The sequence below is a fragment of the Diceros bicornis genome, chromosome 9 (assembly GCF_020826845.1).
Source record: "Diceros bicornis minor isolate mBicDic1 chromosome 9, mDicBic1.mat.cur, whole genome shotgun sequence".
In the NCBI taxonomy this organism is placed as follows: Eukaryota; Metazoa; Chordata; class Mammalia; order Perissodactyla; family Rhinocerotidae; genus Diceros; species Diceros bicornis.
The window spans coordinates 28442113-28461058 of NC_080748.1; the positions used below are offsets into that span (position 1 = coordinate 28442113).

At 38.1% G+C, this 18946-nt stretch overlaps 1 protein-coding gene across 1 annotated transcript in view; it reads right to left on the minus strand.

Annotated features, from left to right (window-relative positions):
- Positions 1–9073: 9073 nt before the first annotated feature.
- CYSLTR2 (cysteinyl leukotriene receptor 2) overlaps positions 9074–18946 on the minus strand; it is a 37899-nt gene continuing 28026 nt past the window's right edge. Inside the window, exon 2 of the mRNA XM_058548165.1 lies at positions 9074–10830. Coding sequence (XP_058404148.1) covers positions 9816–10829 — 1014 coding nt within the window. The 5' untranslated portion in view covers position 10830 and the 3' untranslated portion in view covers positions 9074–9815. The remainder of the gene's footprint in view (positions 10831–18946) is intronic.

Below are 18946 nucleotides of genomic sequence, written 5' to 3' on the forward strand. Positions count from 1 at the left end.
ATTTCAAAAGGATTGACATGTGTTTTCATATTTTATTCTGTCCTCATGACTACTTTACAAAATGGGTCAAGTATTGTCATTCCCATGTCACAGATGAGAAAACCAAGGGAAAGACAGCTAAGTCCTTTGCCCAACGTCACACACCTGGAAAGTGTCAGAGCTGAGGCTGTATCTCAGCTCATTTGACTCCTTGTCAAAACACTCTTTCCTTTATAAACATACTTCTTTTTCAGATTTTTATGTTCCCTTGGCTTGAAACAGAACTCAGATACTTAGAAGCTATTTCAGAGGATATTCAAATTTGAAATGGAGAATTGTTTGTAAAAAACAATCTGCTTCTTCCAAAGAGGGTAGTTGGAGATCTGTAAGTTCTGAAAAGAGGATACAAAAATATACTCCATCAGAATCACTGGTGAAACTTTTAAAGAACACAGATGATCAGGCCAGACTACAAATATATTCAATAAGAATTTCCAGGTGTGGATTTGTTTGTTTGTTTTAAAAGCTAAAAAGTTGATTTAGCCAAAATATAAAATCACAGGTCCAAATGTGGCCAAAGTAAGGCGATCTGAAGAGAGAGAGTCATAGATTTTCAAAGTAAATGCCATTTACTTTGAAATGGCTTACTTCAAGATTTATGCCATTTCCTTGAAGGCAAACCTAATAAAATTAATTGTACTTATCTCCCCCAACAGAGAAGAAGAGAGAATGAATCATACGCAATTGAAGATAATCAAGAATAAATTCTGTTTAGCTTTGGAATATGGTTCTATATTTATATTGAAGATCTGGCCTCCATGTTCCCTCTAGAGTAATGTTCCTCATGCACGGATAGCTCTAGTCATGATACTACTGCCCTCAGAAGTCATCCGTGGTTCCCACTGCCTCCTGAATGGCACCTCTCCATAGCATGGCTTCGCAATCCTCCATGGTCCCTCCCAACCTGCTCCCACAGCCTTTATGTGCTATTCCTCTCCCTCGGGGACCTGTATGTCCACCAGTCCACACCAGAGGGCTCACGATCTTCAAAAAGATCGTGATTTTGTTTGGGTCTTTATCTATGTCTTTCAACTGAAATATCCTTCTCTTTTCCCTTCCTGCTAAATTCTGCCCTTTCTTTAAGGGTTAAGCCAGATAGCCCATTTTCCACAAAGCTACCACTTGAACTAGAATTCTTCTTTCTCTGTGCTTTACGGGTGGTTCATCTGTGCCTCCCTTGTAATACTCATCACTTTCTGACTTATGTCTTGGTGTTTTGTGTACGTGTTTTAGGTCCTTTCCTAAACCATGTCTTACTCATTTTTATACCCCCAAGGTGCCAAGCACAGTATCTAATACATAATTAGTGGGTACCCAGTAAAATAACTTGTGGAATTGAATTGAATGACAGTTCTCGTATTTTGGAAGTTTATTTCAAATAAAATTATGAAAGTTTCCCTTAAAAATCTGGCTTGGGAGAAGATGAAATTCTTTTCAATTTCTCTATCTTGTAGCCAGCAAAAGTGGGGTGTAAACTGTTGGGTGGTTGGCTGGGGAAATTGACCATGCCATTGAGGTTAACAAAGGAAGAGGCAGCAGGAGAGAGACAACCTTTGTCAGAACTACAAATCAGTTGAATTCAAGATATCCAACCTTGCTGAAAGGACAAATCAGTGATAATGAAATCCTCAGAAAATCTATTCCTACTCTTTGGGTTCCCTGGTTACTGGATGAGTGAAATCAGGCAGAATTGAGCTGCCAAAATTGGGGTTGGCAAAAGATAAGAAGCGCTTGGGATCTCAAAGAAATGGACTGAGATTCAGTCTATGGTACTTGATGAATGGATCAAAGACCAAAAACAAACAAACAAATCCACATAGGTGTCTAAATAAAAGACTGTTTGAAGAAGTAGCCAGAGATATAGGAGGAAAACCAAGAGATTGTGGCATCATAAAGACCCCCCCAGAAAGAGTTACAAAGGTAAGCAGTGGTTAGCTGTGTCTAATATGACAGAGACCATGGAAGTTGAGGCTAAGGAAGGGACCACTAGATTTGACAACATGGTGGTCATCGCCGACTTTTGGCAAAGCCAGTGAGTACAATGCTGGAAACAGAAGCTGAATTGGAGGGGATTGAAAAGTGAATGGAGATAGGCATTCTCATTAGAAAAGCATGCCACAGATCCATACCAAATTCATAAAAAAATTCTAGAGTGCAGAATCTTATTTCCTTTCCTACAAAGAAGCTAAAAGGCTTTAATTTCTGACAGTTTGGAGGAAGATATTTCCTCAAATTCTGACCTGACAAAAACTATATAATCTTAGTTTTTAATTACACTACAGAGTGCAAAATAAAGGGAAAAAATCTAGAGAGGTCAAAACAAAGTAAAAATGTGAACTCTGAGAAGTAAGGGAGTACCAACAACCACTTTCACTCTGAGAGTGTTTTCTAAACCCCAGTGAACTTTGTTGATGTTTTGGTGACCTAATGGGATGAGGGAAACTGGTGATAAAGCCTAGATCCTACCCAAGATAGAAAGTCTAACAGATGACCCCTTGTTGTATAAAAAACCACCCCGACATTTAGTGGTCTAAAATAAAATGTATTATTACATTCTATGGGTTGACTGGGCTCAGCTGGGAAGTTCTTACTTGGAGAGTCTCATGGGCTTATAGCCAGGTGGAGGCTGGGGCTGGAGTCATCTGAAGGCTTAGCTTCCACCCAGAAGGCCTCACTCACATGGCTGGCAGTTGATGCTGGCTCTTGGCTGGGAACTCAGCTGGGGCTCTTAACTCAAGCGTCTTCATGCTACCTCTCCAGGTAGCTTGGTCTTCTCACAGACTGGCAGTTGAGTTCCAGGAGGGAGCATCTCAAGAGCGATGTTCCAAGAGACTCAGGCAGAAGCAACAAGGCTTGTTATGACTTAGCCTCAGAAGTCCCACGATGTAACCTTTGCTGTATCCTATCAGCCAAACAAGTCATTAAGCCCAGCCCAGATTCAAGAGGTAGGGAGTTAGATTCCACTTCTTGATGTGATGAACGGCATGCACTTGCAGATAGAGAAGGAATCAGTGGTGACCATTTCCAGAGAAGATCTACTATACCCCTGAATAAAGCTAGAACATTGTAAGCTCCACTCTCAGTATAAGGGCATATGAGAAACAAACTTATCATACAGAAGTAAACAGGAACGGACCTTGCCTGTCTGGATCCCTCCATTAGATAAAGGCAGAAAAATATGTCTCCTGAAAATTTTGAATCACAAGTTAATTCTTGAAGAAGTTATGGCCAGAATTTTCACTACTTATGTGGTCAAAAAAAAAAATCAAGTAGTGAATTTAATTTAATGTGGTCTCAGGATTATAATGCATCCAAGAACCTGGCAGAAATAAATGCAAAACCTCTCTGGAGGAAAGTCAACTTAAGCTTCAAAAAAATTCCTACTGATAAAGTTCTAAAGAATATGGGCTCATAGTCAAAAATCACAAAACATACCAAGTTACCATGGGTGAGAGGCAGCAGAGCTGACAGACGGGAAATCAGACTGGCACAGACTTCGTGATGGAATCATTAGACATAGAGTATAAAATAAGTATATTTCAAGAAATGAAGAACAGTCTTGAAGAGATTGAGAAGAGCACGACACTATAAATTACAACCATGCCACTTTGAAAAAAACATTTCTAGAAATGAAAGGTAAAATAATTGAAATTAAAAATGCAGAACATGGGTTTAACAATGGATTAGACACAGCTGAATCCAAATCAGTATAATTAAAAAGAAGTCTATACCTCGAAAGAGCATAGTAATATTTCAGAACACAAAAGAAAAAGAGAAATCTTAAGGCCCACCAGAAAGGAAATCAGCTTGTCTATGAAGAAGCATCACACTGTAGTTTAGTGTAGCAAATAAGAGTTTAAGATAGTACAGGGTCAAGTGTGGTTGGTGAGAGCATGAGCTTTGGAACTGCACTGGCTGGGTTCCAATCCTGGCTCTATCATTTGCAGTACATTTTGGCAAGTAACTTCATAGAGACCTATGACTCAGTTTCCTCATCTGTAAAATATGATTAATGACATTTCAATTTCTTGTATTACATGAAAAATGCATACACATTTTCTAGAAGAATGTCTAGCATTAATAGGTACTATAATTAGCTATTATTATTAAATAATACACAATTAATATACACTATAATTAGTTATTATTATTATTAGAATGACAATTAGACAACTGACTTCTTATCAGCAACAACAAAAAGCAGAAGACAGTCAACCTAGAATTTTTTGTTTACTTATATGTTTATCTATCTTTGTTCATTATTCCTTCTTGCATTTCTGAATTTCCATTATCATTTTTCTTTTATCCAATGTATAATCTTTAGAATTTCCTTTTGTGAGAGTTTATTGGTGATTAATCCCCAAGTTTTATTTATATGAAAACCACAGTGAAAGTCACTTGAAACCCTCCAGGTTTCAACAGGTTAAAAGTCGGACCGTCTCAAATGCTTCCAAGAAGGTAGATCCCTGGGAGTTCTCATACACTACTCACAGGGTTGTGAATTGGTAAAGCCAGTTTGGTAGAGAGTTAGGCATTATCTAGAAATGTTGATCATGGACCATTCCTAAATGTACGATCTGGAGAAGCTATTGCACGTGTGCACTGAGAGACATGTGTGAGAATATTCATAGGAGCATTATTCCTGATAGGCAAAAGCTGGCAATAACCTGAGTCTCCACTAACAGAAGTAAGGATGATCAAATCATACTACACTCACACAAGAAGCAGTATCATGATTGAACCTCAAAAAGATAAATCTCAGTGGAAAAAAAATGGTTACTATATTATGCCATTTATAGAAAGTGCAAAAACATGCAAAACTAAATAATGTTTTGCTTGGAGATACATTTAGTGATAAAATTGTAAATAAAAGCAAAAGAATCATTCACACAAAATTCAGAATAATAGTTACCTCTAGAATCAAAGGTACATAAATGTGTGTGAAGGTACTGGTAATATTCCATTACTCAAGCAGGAGTAAGAATAGAGGTAACAATTTTCTTCTTTAGTTCACACATTTTTGTTTCTATGAAAGATCTTGTGAATAAAGAAAGCGTTGTGTTTAATTTTAAGAAAATTAATTTACACCAGACTTTAAGCACCCATCCCACAAACCAAATGGAAAATTCAGTCTTGGTCATTCCAAGGGTTCTCGAATTTGAGAAGTATACAATAGTTTGTTTTTCCCTAACTTGAGGGTTATGCAAAGATCCTGAGGTCCTACACGAGCCAGCACATCAGGGACGCCCCTCTGGTCATCAGCCCCTGGTCCATTGACCCAAGCTGCTGGTTCCTTTCATGTCCAGCAGGCCCTGCTATGTCCACCTCACACTTGGAATACAAGGATCTTTGGGGGCAGGGGAGCAGGGGAGGGGCTGGAGGTCCCTTGGTTCCTCAGCACATCATGCAGCTAACCCTTCTGAGACATTTCCAACTCCCCATGTAAATTAGCCTTCATTTCCCGGCTGTGTTTCTTTGATCTCTTAGTGGGTTCTTATGGTGCCATACTCTTTTTACTTATTAGAACTTTGAAATACATATTAACTTTTTAACAAGTCCTCTCTCCTTGTATTTCTCCTCGTAGCTTTTATTAGCCTTAACTAGATGCCTCGATCTACTTGGGACGAAATATCCTGAGAAGAAGGATCTTCCATCACCATATCCCCTACATTACCCTCCCCACTCCCATTCTCCTCTGACAGGGTCTCTATTTTCAAGCTCTTTTCTAAGAAAAATGAATTCTCTACAGAAAGCCAACTCTCTTGCCAATCTCTCCTCCTAACCCATTTTTGGCCAGTTTGGCACCATCTCTACTTCAGAATAAATTTCCAGTCAGCTTAACTAAATCTAAAATAGTGAACTGGTCATTTAAAATAGTTACAAAATGTAATGGCACTTGCTTCTTAGGTCCCCACTGAAAAATCACAGTTCTGGTATCATAATCCTGCTAAAGTTGATGCAACCAAAATCCTTTCTGCCAATTGAACAATTTATGTGCTTTCTTGAGGGGATATCTAATCTCTCAAACAAAAGAACTGTATCTAAAACCCCTGAACACTCTTGGCTTTCACTTTGGGAAATAAAGAGCTCCATTTTGTTCTTTTCCTCAAGGACGACGTTCTTCACCAAATGAGATGCTTCACCCTGGCTGGGGAAAGGAAAAGTCTTAGAAAAAGGAAAAATAAGTCACTAAGGTCTTGGTGTCCCCTCTTTCTCTCTCTCTCTCTCTCTTTCACACACACACACACACACACACCATAGACTTAAAGACACTAATAACTCACAACCCCTCTATTGCTGCTCATCTCAAGGACCTAGGTTGCTCTCAGTTATTACCAGCTTTATCTTGGAAAGAAAGTTGTTGAGCTTTCTATGACTTCACAATATAAACTTCTAATTTAGCTTTTGCCCTTCTTCCTCAAGCCCACCTTTCCTTCCACCCTCTTTTGCTGCTGGGCCTACTGTTTAGGTCCAGGCCATGCCCCACATGGATGCCTGGCTGGCTGGCAGTTCTCTTTTCATCTCACTTGCAGTGCCGAATATGTGGCCTCTGCAAGCCCCATTTCACCTCTCCTGGCTGAGATTTCAGTGGGTTTAACCCCAACTCCCACTCCAGGTGTAGACTCTGATCATCCTCATGTGGTCACAGCAATCCCTTCTTCCTTGGTTTAGTTTAGAAGCTGGTGTGTAATCTGAGTAGGTCCGATCAAAAGGAAGCCCATGACTTTTGTTAGATGACTTGGACTTCTTCTCCTAGATACCAGTAGGGAAGCATGTAGCCTCAGGCTGCTTGCAATCAGCTAGTTCCCATAAGGAGATTCAGCCATGGGACCAAGCCAATCTTCAGAGAGGAAGGCTCACAAAGGCCCTGGTTGACTAGGACCTGAAGTCCAACTTCCCTTTGTACATTTTAGTTATATGAGATAGTGATTGTTTAATCCATTTGGAGTTGGATTTTCTATTACTTGCAACTAAAAATATCCTGACATACCAAACCACCTCTGACCCAGGAAGTGACTCTCCTCACCCAAAGAGGGGACTCCCCTCCCATGGCAGGGCTGGGTGGACATCCCACAGGGGGCCAAATCCAAGTCTAGTCCTTTCCTGCTTTCCTTTCTCCTGTCAGGGTTCAATTTCCAATTGTGGTGGCCTTTCTTTTTGTCGTCTTTTTTTTTCTTAACTCAGAATTAACTTAAATTTTAAAATTTAATTTTAACTTAATTTTTATTTCAGCAAGACATATTCACAAGTTAGACAGTTAAATAGTTCTTGAAAGGAAAAGAGAAGGCCCCAGCCTATCCTCCCACCCCCAACCTCTCTCCAGAGGCAATCTCTGTCAATTCTTTTCAGTTTCTTCTGGTCTTTAGCTCCTATTGCTAAATAACACTCTTTATACAGCTACTTATCATTCTCTAGCTTTAGTTATTATGCATTTTCTGTGATGGAAGATAAGGACTTATATTTCTTACACATCTTCTTCTCTCGTTTCCTAAAAAACGCTATATTACAGTGTTTTGCTATTTACATTATTCTCTACGTAAACATTATTCACTGTTGAGCCATGTAGTGTATTATGGTTATATTTCCTCTCTTATATAACAGTTTCTTTTCCCCTAGCATTTAATAATCATATTATCTTTTCATTGGCTTATTATTCTGTGTATTTATCACTAGTTCATCCCAAGCTCTCCAAGAAAAATATAAATCCCTCCCAATGTGTGCAAATCAATTAGTTTCTTGTTTTTCTGCAACATAGCAACATCCTGGGAATTCTCTTCACTTTTCTCCTGGGTTGGATTCCTCGTTTCCTAGTGCCGTGTTTTCCTTTATCTTAGTTTAATCTCTTATTTTGGAGGAGCACATCCTCCAGTAGCTTTCTGATAAAAAGTGCAAGAGTGATAAAGATGTTGACACCTTTCATGCTGAAATGTCTCTATCTACCCTTTCATTTATTTGTTGATGCTTTTCATGTTCGGGCCTTTTCCTCCAATGCGTAGTAGTCATTGACTGTTCATAATTAAGAGTTAGGCTCTAACAGGTTGATTAGATGCTCTCTGTGAGTGGAAGGGATTAGTTGCATTCTAGGCTTCCCTGTCAGGTAGGTAATAGGGCAGGTACCCAGCCTTTGTGTTGGGGAATCCCCAACAGTCCGTATCTGTCAGTCTTTTTTTCTTGGGTTGGGCAGTTCCCCCACAGGAGGATCCTTCAGGCTTGTCTTGACAGGATCTGAGTCTGTCTGTTAGCATTCTGGAGCTGAGTAAGGGAAGGACACTGGAGTTCTGGTTTACTATGAAGACTTTAGTCCCTCTCCAGCTTCAGAACACCACCTTCCTCCCACCCTCCACTGTGCCTGGGGTCATCAACTCCAAAGAGAAAACCTCAGTCTTCTGAGAGTGAGGAGGGGTAGGTGCCTGGTGGAGGACAAGAGCTCTTATTCAGACTTTCAACCAATCTTCCTGGAAGTTTGCAAACGGAGTGGTAGGAACAGCACCCAGCCAACCTTTCCTCACAGAGGTTTTAAAACTCTTAGAAGCTGTGTGAACTTGAACAAGTTTCTTAATTTCTCTGAACTTCAGTTTCTTCATCTGTAAAATGGAAACAGGGCTTTGGTGTGAGGGTTAAATGGGATTAATGAATGTAAAGTGCCTGGCCTAGTCTGCCCAGCATGCAGAAGGTACTCAATTGTTGGCAGTACAGCGGTCATGGTGGTAGTAGTTGGTAGTAGCCTTAGCTTTGTTTCAATAGACAGAAGGGACCCCCTCCCACTATCCACTGATTTTCTATACTCTCTCAAAATGGAAGGCAACACCACCCTACTCAGGTTCTGCCAAATTGTTAATAGAATTTCAGAGGTACAACCTTTGCAACTTGCTCTCCACCACACCCTCTCTCTGAGTGCCCAACCAAACTCTTAGAGCTGCGTCCTTTATTCTGGCTCCCATCCCAATGGATTAATGGGCAGGAGTGAAAACTGCAGTGAAGTCAGTCTAAACCCAAATCTCAAGAGTGAAATTGACCCTTCTCCCTTATTCCACACGCAATCCCTCCATCCCCTACAGCAAAGTCCCAGGTCCTCTTCCTACTCTTCCTCTCCTTCCTAACCCCCAGCAAGAGAGAGGCAAAGGGAACATTCTTGCCTTCCGTGTGCTACAGCCTCTCTCCCAATATAAAGTGAAATTCCTCCTCCCCTCTACTTCTCACTAGCTCTCTCTTGCCCCAATTCTCCTCTCCCTTTTTCTCTCACTGTTCTTGTTTGGGACCTTGACTCTGCTTTGTTAAAGGGCATCCTTCCTCTTCACAGTCAAAGTCTTTCCCCTGAATTCTTAGGATGCTTTTCTTATCTGCTCTGGGGTCTCCAGTAACTTTGTTAACTGGTTATATCTCAGGGGATAGAAGAGGGAAAAGGAGCTGGAGAAGCTGAGGAAGTTGGGGTTGTCTCAAAGTTAAGAATTTAGAATGCGTGGTGGAGCAGAGATCTGGTACAGAATCTGATGAAAAGTAGCATTCACTTGGAAGTTTTTCCCAGCCTGACAGGTTGCAAGACTCTAGTAGGAATTTTTCCTCTTTCATTCCTCATTTAGACTCAATCACTGAAAATGCACCTAATGAAATTTTTGAAGTAGGTCTTGTTAACAACATAAATGTTGGGAATTGACCTTTGTTAGGAATGGATACATACAAGGTCATTTGGAGACTGTGTGTGAATGAAGGTGGACACAAGGATACAAGAATGGGCCTCACCTAGTAACCCCTTACACTCTTGTTTCCATCTTCAACTACACACAGACAAGAAAGCTGCACTCCCTCTTCTGTGGATGACCCTTTCTGAGTGCAGACCTTAGTCTGTCCTTAAAATTCTCCCCAGCAAAGTAATAGAGGAAAGGATTGAAGCAGCTGTTGCTTGCTGCTAAGGCCAGTGTGATGACCACAGCTTTATGTAGCCAGTCTCTGCAGGTACCCACTTTCCACATGACCAAGTGGAGGGTTCTCAGTATATGATAGGGCAGGAAGCACAGGAGGAAGATGATTAAGGCAATGATGATGGTGGTCAGTGCCTTCTTGTGAGAAAGCCGCAGCCCTGTTTCTGGGACTTCCACCTTTAATAGAGCCCGGATGATCAGTAGGTAACAGATGCTGAGTGTGCAGAATGGCAGCAGGAAGCCCACCACCAAGGCAATGTGGTTCATGGCCTGCAGTTTACCAATTTTATTGAGATTCAGCTCTAAGCATGATGTGACATTACCCTCTTGCTCAGAGCCATTGTTCAGAAGCGTTATTGAGGAAGCCATAATAAAGACCCATATGACGCCACATAGAATCCAGGCACTTCTGATGCTGGTGACATGGAGGAGCCGGAAGGGGTGAACAGTTGCCAGGAAACGCACAACACTCAACACAGTCAGGAAATAAATGCTGCTGTACATGTTGACGTACAAAGAATAAGACATGATTCTGCAGGCCAGGTCCCCAAATATCCAATTGGAGCCTCTGAGGTAATAGTCAGCCCTGAAAGGCAGCGTGCTTATGAACAAGAGATCTGAAATGGCCAAGTTTAGCATGAAAACATTCACAGACGTGCGTTTCTTATAAAGCTGCAAGAAAACATATATGGAAAAGCCATTTCCCAAGGCTCCCCAGACAAATATTATCAGGTACACAGTGGGGTAAAAATTTCTCTTGAAGTTTTCAATTGTGCAGTTCCTGTTGCTGTTGTTACTGCTGAAGGTGCCATTGAGTTCTTTTTCTGATATGGAGACAGATGGAACCAATGATATAAGTTTTCTCTCCATGCTGGATTAAAAAGAAACAGACACAAAAAGTTACTTCCTGCTCACCACTTACGTCTTTCCAGGTTTTAATGAATCAGAGAGAAATACTAGTTTTTCTTTGAAACTTGAGTCAAAAAATATTGGTTAAGTCTTTAATATATGCTCCATTACATTTCATGATAAATTTCTAGAATGCAGAATAAACGTTAATTTATTTGGTGAGGGTAAAGCCTCAGACTTAGAGAACTTTTAGCCTAGTGCCCATGTTGACTTAAGTACCCTGAAATACTGCAGACCAAATCTACTGGACAGCAGGTTTCTGATCAGAATCTATGACAGAAGGAAGTGGCACAACATTTTTCAAATGCTGAAAGAAAATATCCGCCAATCTAGAGCCCTATATCCAGCAAAAACATCCTTCAGGTTTGAAGGAGAAACCTAGGCATTCTCAGATGATGGAAAACCAAGAGAATTTGTTGCCAGCAGACCTACCATAAAAGAATGACTAAAAGAAGTTCTCTAAACAGAAAGGAATCAATAAAAGGAGGAACCTTAGAACATGAGAAAAGAAGAAAGAACATGATAAGCAAAAATATGGGTAAATACAACAGGCTTTCTTTCTCTTTTTGAGTCTAAGTTATATTTGATGATTGAAATAAAAACTATAACACTGTCTGATGTGATTCTAAATGGATGTAGAAGAATTTAGACTTATTATATTATATTATATTTTAAAGATAATTATATCTTTAAATATAATTATATCTTTAAATATCTGTAAAGGGACATAAAGGAGGTAAGGTTTCCACACTTCACTTGAACTAGTAAAATGATGATGCCAATAGACTGTGACAAATTATGTATATATAATGTAATACCTAGAGCAGCCACTAAAAAGCTATACAAAGAGATACACTCCAAAACACTAGAGATAAATCAAAGTGAAATTTTTAAAAAGTATGCAGATAACCAACAGGAAGGCAGGAAAAAAATAGATAATACAAACAAAATTAAAATAAAATGGCAGATGTATCCCTAACAAATCAATAATTACATTAAACATAAACAGTCTAAATATACCAATTAAAAGACACATTGGCAGACTGGAATACAAAAACAAAGTATGACCCAATTATATGCTGTCTACAAGAAAATCACTTCAAATAACAGTATTGGCAGGTTGAAAAAAAAAGGATGGAAAACATATATGCCGTGAAAACATTAACCAAAGGAGATCAGGAGTAGCTCTTAATATAAGATAAAGGAAACTTCAGAACAAAGAAAATTATCAGAGACAGAGAGGGACATTAGATAATGATAAAAGAGTTTATCCACCAAAAAGAACGGGTATGCACCAAACAACAGAGTTGCAAAATATGTGAAATAAAAACTAACAGAATCGAAAGGAATATACAAATCCACAGTTATAGTTGGTAACTTCAAGACCCTCTCTCAATAATTTATAGAGCAAACAGACAAAAACCTGACAAAGATATAGAAAAACTCAAAAACACCATCAACCAACAGGACTGAATTGACATTTTAGAATATTTCATCCAACAACAGCAGAACATGCATTCTTTTCAAGTGCTCACAGAACATATACCAAGAGAAACCATATGCTGGGCCATAAAACAAACCTCAACAGATTTAAAAGAATTGAAATCATACAGAATGTGCTCTATAACTACAATGGAATTAAACTAGAAATCAACAGCAGAGGGATAACAGGAAAATCTCCAAACACTTGGAAACTAACAACACAGTTCTAAATAATCCATGGGTCAAAGAGGAAGTCTCAAGGGAAACCAAAAAATATATTGAACTGAATGAAAATGAAAATACAACATATCAAAATTTGTGAGATACAGCAAAAGCAGTATCTTTTGGGAACTGTGTAACACTGAATGCATACATTACAAAAGAAAAAGTCTTAGATCAATCATCTAAGCTCCCATCTCAAGAAGCTAAAAAAAAAAAAAAGAGTAAAATAAACCCAAAGCAAGCAAAAGAAAGGAAATAATAAAGATAAAAGCAGAAATCAAAGAAACTGAAAACAGAAAAAAAAAACTAGAGAAAAGTCAATGAAACAAAGAACTGATTCTTTGAAAAGGTCAATACAATTGCCAAAGCTCTAGCAAGACTGACAAAAGAAAAAATAGAGCAGATGCAAATTACCGTTATCAGGAATGAAACAGGGGATATCATTATAGACACTGCAGACATCAAAAGGTTAAGGGAATACTATGAACAACTCTACAAAGATAAATTTGACAACTTATGTGAAATGGACTAATTCCTCAAAAAATACGAACTCTCCCAACTTACTCGATATGAAATAGATAATTTGAATCATTAAGAAAATTAAATTTTTAATTTAAAATGCTTGAAAAAGAAATCTCCAGGACCAGATGGTTTCACTGGAGAAGTCTACCAAATATTTAAATAAGAATGAACACCAATTCCATACAATCTCTTACAGAAAATAGAAGAGAAGGATATACACTCCAATTTATTTTATGAAGCCAGTATTACACTGATATCAGACCAGATAAAGACAGTATAAAACAAAACAAAAGACTACAGACCAATATCTCTTATGAATGTAGATGAAGAAATCTCATAGAAAAATATTAGCAAATAGAATTTAGCAATATACAAAAAGAATTATACACCATGACCAAGTAGAGTTTGTTCCATGGACTCCAGGCTGGTTCAATATTTAAAAAACAATCACTGTAATTCATGTAAACAGGCTAAGAAAGAAAAATCACATGATCATATCAATCAATGCAGAAAAAGCATTTGACAAAATCCAATACCCATTCATGATCAAAACTCTCAGAAACAGAGGAATAGAGAGAGACTTCCTCAATTTGATAAAGATCGTCTACAAAAAAAACCTACAGCTAACATACTTAATGGTGAAAGACTGAATGCCTTCCCCCTAAAATTGGGAACAATGAAAGGCTATCTATTCTCACTGCTCTTATTCAACATAGTGCTGTAAGTCCTAGCCAGTGAAATAAGGCAAGGAAGGAAATAAACATCATATGGATCAGAAAGTAAGAAATAAAACACTCCTCATTTGCAGATGACATAATTGTCTACACAGAAAATCTCAAAGAATGTACAAAAAAAAAGTCCTAGAAGTAACAAGTGAATTCAGCAAAGTCGCAGGATACAAGATAAGCATACAAACATCAATTGTATTTCTACATACTAGCAATGAACATATGTACATACTGAAATTAAAAATACAGTACCATTTGCAATCATTCAAAAAATAAAATGAAATACTTAAGTGTAAATATAACAAGACATGTATAGGATTTGTATGCTGAAAACTACAAAATGCTGAAAGAATCAAAGTTCTAAATAAATGGAGACATATACCATGTTCTTAGATTGGAAGGCTCAGCAGAATGAAGATGTCAATCCTCCTCAAATTGATACACAGGATTAACGGAATTCCTAATAAAATCCTTGTAAGACTTTTTTGTACATATAGACATGACTATTTTAAAATTTATGTGGAAAAACAAAGGAACTAGAATAGCTAACACACTTTGGAAAAGAAGAACAAAGTGGAAAGAATCCATCTACCCAATTTCAAAACTTATTTTATAGCTAGAGTAATCAAGACTGTGTGGTATTAAAGGGATAGGCACGTAAATCAATGGAACAAAATAGAGAAACAGACTCACACAAATACACCCAACTAATTTTTGAGAGAGGTACAAAAGTGATTCAATGGAGGAAAGACAGTCTGTTTGCAGGTGCTGGAACAACTGGATATCCACAGGCAAAAGAAGAAATCTTGGCCTAAACCTCATACCTTATACAAAAGTTAATGAAAATGGATCATGGACTAAACATAAAATGTAAAACTATAAAACTTTTAGGAAAAAAAATCATAGAAAATCTTTGGGATCTAGAACTGGGCAGAGAGTTCTTAGACTTAACATCAAAAACATTATCCATAAAAAGAAAAATTGATAAATTGGACTTCATCAAGACGAAAAACTTGTTCTGCAAAAGGCTCTCTTAAGAAGATAAAAAGCTACAGACTGGAAGAGAATATTTGCAAACTACATATTTGACAAAGCACTAGTATCCAGAATATATAAAGAACACTCAAAGCTCAACATTTAAAAACAAATAAACAATCCAATTACAAAATGGGCAAAAGATATAAATAGATATTTCAGAAGTTATATAAATAACAAATAAGAACATGAAAAGTTGTTCAACAGCATCAGCCATTAGGGAAATGCAAATTATAACTACAATGAGATATCACTACACACCTATTAGAATGGCTAAATTAAAAAATAGCAACAATACCAAGCACAGAGAAACCGGATCACTCAAACATTGTGGATGAGAATGCAAAATGATACACTCATTTTGGAAAACAATTTGGCAGTTTCTTAAAAAACTAAACATGCAACTACCGTACAATCCAGTAATTGCATTCCTGGGCATTTATCCCAGGGAAGTGAAAATTTATGTTCACATGGAAGCCTGTACATGAATATTTCTATCAGCTTTGTTTATAACAGACAAACACTGGAAGCAAGACAGGTGTCCTTTAATGATTAAACTATGGTACATATATACCATGGAATATTACTCATCAATGAAAAGGAGTGAACTACTGATACATGCAACAACTTGGATAAATCTCCAGGGAATTATGCTATATGATAAACAGTTAATCTCAAAAGATTATATACAGTATGATTCCATGTATATAACATCCTTGAGATGACAAAATAATAGAAATGGAGAACATAGATTAGCAGTTGCGGGGGATTAAGAAGGTATTGAGGATGGGAGGGAAGTGGATGTGGCTTTCAAAGGGCAGCTGGAGGAATCCTCGTGATAGAACTGCTCTGTATCATAACTGTATCAATGTCAATATCCTGGTTGTGATATTATCCTAGAGTTTTGCAAGATGTTACCGTTGGGGGAAAGGATACAAAGGATTTCTCTATTATTTTTATTTAACAACTGCATGAGAATCTATAATCATCTCAAAATGAAAAGTTTAATTAAAAAAAATGTTAGGTGTGTTTTGAGCAGAATACCCTAGTATAACTACAGAATTCCATCTAGAAAGAACTACACAACAGTTCTTGTGTTTAGGGCCTTTTTTGTTGTTGTTGTGAAAGGTCCTCTTCCCCACATACAGCATTCTTCCCTAACTTGTACACACTGTACACCTGGACAGGTGATCCCAAGGAAGATGAGAGAAGGCTCTCAGGAGCCTTGTTGCAATTAGTAACAGAACCAGCTTGTTCCATTACAGGTCTGTTTCTAGTGGTCTTTGGCTGGGAGACATTGACAAAAATGGAGTTTCGGGTGAAGTCTTTGTTGCCTTGGACAAGTGCCTCAACTCAGTAATAGTGCACACATTTGAGACCCCTGTTCATGGTTGGAGTTAAGTTCACACTGAATTGAGCTCTCATATTTTGTTGAGAACCTTCAGCAGATGTTTATTTTGTTTTCCTAGGAATAAATCCTTTGAGACATTTTAGTTACTGATCAGATTTGTAAGTCTGTAAATTGCAACAATTGTTTTCTAGCTTTCTAATACCTGCTCCATGGTCTGTCTATTGTCTTAAATGTTGTTCACCTGTAAGAGGAAAAGTCTATAAGGGAAGGACAAGCAAAGGCCCTATAGGTCTATCCTCCAGCCACCCCAGGGGCTGAGTTCAGAAGGACTGGCAATCCTTGAACAAACTGTCCTTTGGATAAATTTTGTGGCAGGTCACTATTTCAAAACTGGAAAGGACTTCTTCTGTCTTATCTTTGTGATCCTGAGAACTGCTTTGTTTAGCTTTTTCAGCCCTAACTGGAGCCAAGTGACCTTTGCCCAAATTCCAGAGACAGAAGTTCAGATAAGCAGCATCCTTACACCACCGAACCTCAATCTAAAACTACACCTCTGCCAGGCCCAAGACCTGTTTCCTTCAGCTTTTCTCACTGTAGCACAAATGGCATGCTAATCTCTGCAACTTGCACGGCTTCACCAAAGACAATTTGGAATTGCAATGGCCACTTTGGAGAACTTTTGACATAAACAAGATTGTTTACTTGAGAGGTACTTTAGAACAAAAAGTGAAGAAACCTTCAAGAAGAGATTGTCTAAAAGAGAGATCCCTTTCTTTAATGTTGGAAATAGTCCCTTCCTTTGCTTCCGTACCTGAAGGATTAATAAGTGCTGGCTTTTAGATCAGACTTATTGAGAAAATTGCCAAGAACTTAAAATAATTTGAATGTTACTCTTTTTTGTGAGTATATATTTCAAAATCTGTTTTTCTCTATATAAACTTTCTTCTCTCTCTTTTCAGAGAGAACATAATTATCCTTTTTCAGTGTTATGACATTAACATTGTAAGCAGGCTCCCTTTTCGTTTTTTTTTCCAATTCCTTTTCCTTCCCTTAGGAAATTAATGATTACCTGATCAAAAAAGTCATTCAGTTTTTTGTGTGTGTGTGAGGAAGACTGTCCCTGAGCTAACATCTGTGCCAATCTTCCTCTATTTTGTATATGGAGAGATGCCACAGCATGGCTTGATGAGCAGTGTGCAGGGATCCCTGGGCCACCTAAGGTGAGTGCACAAACTTTAACCACGGACCATCCCCAAGAGTCATTCACTTTTTATGTGCACATTTTAGGAATATCTATTCCAGATAAACAGTCAAAATGTCTGAAATAAAGAAAGAAAAAGTTATTAAAATGTGTTTCTTTTTTGTGTGTGTGAGGAAGACTAGCCCTGAGGTAACATCCGATGCCAATCCTCCTCTTTTTTGCTGAGGAAGACTGGCCCTGGGCTAACGTCCATGCCCATCTTCCTCTGGTTTATAAGGAATGCCGCCACAGCATGCCTTAATAAGCTGCGCGTCGGTGCACGCCTGGGATCCGAACCTGCGAACCCCGAGCCGCTGAAATGGAGTGCGTGCACTTAGCCGTTGCGCCACTGGGCTGGCCCCTAAAATGTGTTTCTTTTTGTGAACACTAAAGTATATTTACATAATAGGCTATATTATTACAGTTATGAGAAAAGAAGAAAAGGCATTATTTTCAAGTTAAAAGAAGATAACGTTTTTGGCATGATTCAGAGTCTTTAAAAAATTAGTTTAATGTATAAGCAAGTGTCAGCACAATATTTTGGTTTGGACAAAGCCAGGGTTAAATTTCTTTTGATTAAACTGAATTTCCTACATTAGTTTTATGAGTTAAGCAAGATTCCACTATTTCCATAACTTGCATAAAATTTAAAATCACACATATAAAATTGTATTCAACTAAAATGAGTGATAACAATGGATATCTCTCTTTTTTTGTGTCTGAGGAAGATTTGCCCTCAGCTAACATCTGTTGCCAAACCTCCTCTTCTTTTGCTTGAGGAAGATTAGCCCTGAGCTAACATCTGTGCCAGTCTTCCTATATTTTGTGTGGGATGCCTCCACAGCATGGCTGATGAGTAGAGTAGGTCTGCACCCAGGGTCCAAACCCACGAAGCCGGGGCCACTGAAGTGGAGTGCTCGGAATTTTTAACCACTCGGCCATGGGGCCGGCCCCCATGAATGCCTTTTTAAAGGTTTAATTTTATAAAATTCTTCAGCTGATATCATCCTCAATGGTGAAAAACTGAAAGCTATCCCTCTAAGAAAAGGAACCACACAAGGATGCCCACTCTCACCACTCCTATTTAACATAGTACTGGAAGTCCTAGCCAGAGCAATCTGGCAAGAAAAAGAAATAAAAGGGATCCAAATTGGAAAGGAAGAAGTGAAACTGTCACTATCTGCAGATGACATGGTTTTATATATTAAAAAACCCTAAAGAATCCACCAAAAAACTTTTATAAATAATAAACGAATATGGTAAAGTTCCAGGATACAAAATCAACGCACAAAAATCAGTTGCTATACACTATCAGTTTCTATACCCTAACAATGAAGTAGCAGAAAGAGAAATTAAGAATACAATCCCATTTACAATTGCAACAAAAAGAATAAAATACCTAGGAATAAACTTAACCAAAGAGGTGAAAGATCTGTACACTGAAAATTATAAAACATTGTTGAAAGAAAGTGAAGAAGACACAAAGAAATGGAAAGAT